This window comes from Quercus lobata, chromosome 11 (assembly GCF_001633185.2).
Source record: "Quercus lobata isolate SW786 chromosome 11, ValleyOak3.0 Primary Assembly, whole genome shotgun sequence".
Taxonomy (NCBI): domain Eukaryota; kingdom Viridiplantae; phylum Streptophyta; class Magnoliopsida; order Fagales; family Fagaceae; genus Quercus; species Quercus lobata.
In genome coordinates, this window is record NC_044914.1 from 39352841 (window position 1) to 39356279 (window position 3439).

General features: G+C 40.0%; 1 protein-coding gene across 1 annotated transcript; it reads left to right on the top strand.

Moving 5' to 3' along the window:
* Positions 1–321: 321 nt before the first annotated feature.
* Positions 322–3012, top strand: LOC115967280 (receptor-like protein kinase FERONIA). Its single transcript, XM_031086356.1, has one exon. The coding sequence runs from the start codon at positions 461–463 to the stop codon at positions 2990–2992; it is 2532 nt and encodes an 843-aa protein (XP_030942216.1). The 5' UTR covers positions 322–460; the 3' UTR covers positions 2993–3012.
* Positions 3013–3439: the final 427 nt, after the last annotated feature.

A 3439-nucleotide genomic window follows, 5' to 3' on the forward strand; every position in this document is an offset into this window, starting at 1 on the left:
AGATAAATGAGAAATTTGAAAAAAATTTCTTCAATTTAGTTTGGAGTAAACTTTGTTCCTTGTCGCATACAAGAGGGAATCGAGAACTATTCAAATTTCAAAGACTCAAAAATGCTTTTTTTTTTTTTTTTTTTTCCCCCTTCATGTAAATAAAACTCCTCACGCTTATGCTGATTGACTCAAAAAGGCGAGAACATGGTCTTCCACTAAAAGCATGAGGCAAAAACACAGCAATGGGATTCGATTTGTAAACTAGTGCTGTACCCAACAAACAACTTCTCGAGTCCTCGCCTTGCTTCCTCTTCCGCTGTACCTCATAACAATAAAATAGAGAGATTAATTGAAAACTTTAAAAAAAGAAAAAGAAAAGAAAGGAGCTTTAATTTGCTTTTCCTCTCAATTCCTTTTTCTTTCTTTCACTTCAATTGGTTGCATTGAATGATCTTTTTGCTTTGCTCCCATGGGGAAACTCTCCAAGCTCACACCTATCATCTCCATCTTCTGCATATTCTTCTTTATTTATCATATCATTATCACAGTATCTTCTTCGACACCTCCTCGTTACATCGCTGTTGAGGATATTACCCTTGACTGTGGCAGTGAAACTTCAGGCGAGTCGGAGGGCATGGATGGGCGCTACTGGAGCGGAGACTTTCAGTCCAAGTTCTTTCCCAAAGAAGAGCATAATCTCGAATCTGTTACCATTCAAACTCCTATAGAACGCACAGTTATAGCCCCCTACACAACAGCACGTGTATCTTATTCTCAATTCACGTACGTGTTTCCACTCACTGTTGGCTCGAAATTTGTTCGGTTGCACTTTTACCCTGCCTCTTACTCAGGTTTTCAGGAGTCTGAGGACATTTTCACTGTCAAAGCAGGTTCGTTCACCTTACTTAGAAACTTCAGTGCTTCCAATCATGGTGATACCATGAGAAAAAATATTGTAAAAGAGTTCTGCATCTACGTTGACGAAGTGAATAAAAAATTGAATATAACCTTCGTCCCTTTTTCAGATACTACTTCTAGTAATTTCTATGCTTTCATTAATGGAATTGAGATTGTCTCCATGCCTAAAGACCTGTACTACAGTCCTGAAGGTCAAACTCGAAGTGAGACTCCTTATGATAGCAAAAGTCATCGGTTCTACATAAACTACAACATGGCACTCCAGATGGTTTTTCGATTAAACGTGGGTGGGAGCTTGATATTACCTGCAGAAGACACTGGCTTCTTTAGAGAATGGTCCGAGGATATAAATTATTTCGTCCATGAAAGTTATTTCAACGGTGAAAGCGTAGTCCTTCACAATCCATCTTTGATGCCAAACTACTCAAAAATAGAAAATTACACTGCAACAGATGATGTCTATCGATCTGCAAGGACCGGTGATTATTTGGATTGGGAATTACCAGTTGATTCGGGATTCAATTACCTGGTGAGACTCCATTTCTGTGAAATAGGCCTCGAAGTAAGCCTCATTAGCCAAAGGTCATTCCAAATAGAAATAGACAATAACTCAGCTAAAGATGATGCTGATGTAATATGGTTGACTGGCAATCGCGATACGCCTATTTACAAAGATTATGTAGTACTATCAAAAGAAGAAAAGGTTGAGGACAACAATAAGATTCTCTCCATTGAAATATACACCAATCATATTTACCCGAGTGCCATTTTAAACGGTGTGGAATTGTTCAAAATAATCAACCCAGAAGGGCCAGAACATAACCTTGCCAGACCCAGTCCTGCCTCGTCAGCCAACAATCCCAAAACAAATAAAACAATATTCCTTGCCATTGGAAGTCTGGGCTTCTTAGTGGTACTCACTTCACTGAGTTACATGGTTCAACTAAAGAAATTCACGTGCTGGAGTGATCCATACAGAGGAAAGTCACAAAGGGCAAAGGCCTTGTCATTGCCCGAAGAACTATGCCGCCACTTCTCACTAAATGAAATCAGAACAGCAACCAACAACTTCCACAAAGAACTAATTATCGGCCAAGGTGGTTTTGGCAATGTATATAAGGGTCTCCTTGACGAGGGTACATTGACTGTGGCAATCAAGCGCTTGAACCCCGAATCTCAACAAGGTGCGCGAGAGTTCAAGACTGAGATCAGGATGCTTTCCCAGCTTCGCCATGTCCACCTTGTCTCTCTCATTGGATACTGCATCGATGAGGGTGAGATGATCCTTGTCTATGGCTACATGAGAAATGGGACCCTAAGTGCTCGTCTCTTCGACACCAACAATGATCCTCTCACATGGAAACAAAGGCTCGAGATATGCCTCGGGGCGGAACGTGGTTTGCACTACCTCCACACAGGCATGAAGAACCCAATTATCCACCGCGATGTGAAGACGACAAATATTTTATTGGACGAGAAATGGGTGTCTAAGGTTTCGGATTTTGGGTTGTCCAAAATGGGTTTGAATAACACTGCTGTTAGTACCCTAGTTAAGGGAACATGGGGGTATTTGGATCCAGATTATGCAAGGCGTCAGCAACTAACAGATAAATCTGATGTGTACTCATTTGGTGTGGTGATGTTTGAAGTGTTATGTGGCCGAAAGGCATTGAATACAAAACTCGAACATGAGCAATGGCATTTGGCCAATTGGGCTCGGAAATGCATTGAAAAAGGGACCATTGATCAGATCATTGATCCCTATCTAAAGGGTAAGATAGCACCAGAGTGTTTCAAAGTGTACGTGGAGGTTGCAGAGAGTTGTGTGCGTGATCAAGGGATCCAACGACCTAAGATGAATGATGTGATGGAAAAGCTCGAGTTTGCATTTGAGCTGCAGCAGAATGCAGATGCAGCCCAGGAGGAAATCAATCCCAGTGGTGTAATTAGCTACCAGGACGTGTTATCATTTCGTGTTGTTGAACCCGTCTTGGAATCAGATAGTTGTATTGAGCTAACTACGAGCAACAGTGAATTGACGAATCCAAGTCTTGATTCTGATGGTATCACTAGCACAGTTTGAGACGTCTTTAAAGACAACTGATCCAACGGTGCTACAACTTAAGGTATGTCATATGTTTTTCTCGATCGAGTGCTACTAGATATGTGTGTAATATTTATTTTTTGAGTGTTATTAGATGAATATCATAGCGTTTTTTGAAAAGTTGTTTGTGTCTGACTTTTTTTGCTTTGCAGGCCATGTTTGCCTATTGTAATTATCTTTATTCTGTACACATGTGACATGACAACGTGTTCTGTGATAATCTAAAGCATTTAGTGGGTTGTGGGGTACATATATTTTGCAGGAGTATTTTATAATCTCACTGATACTCCTTATGAATATATTGTGCCAACAAGTAATTTGTTTTGTTTTGTTTTTTTCCATTTGAACTCGCAATATAATGATCAATATATATAGTTGCTTTAGATATACTGCAATGACATACATATTGTTAAAAATCATAAGCTA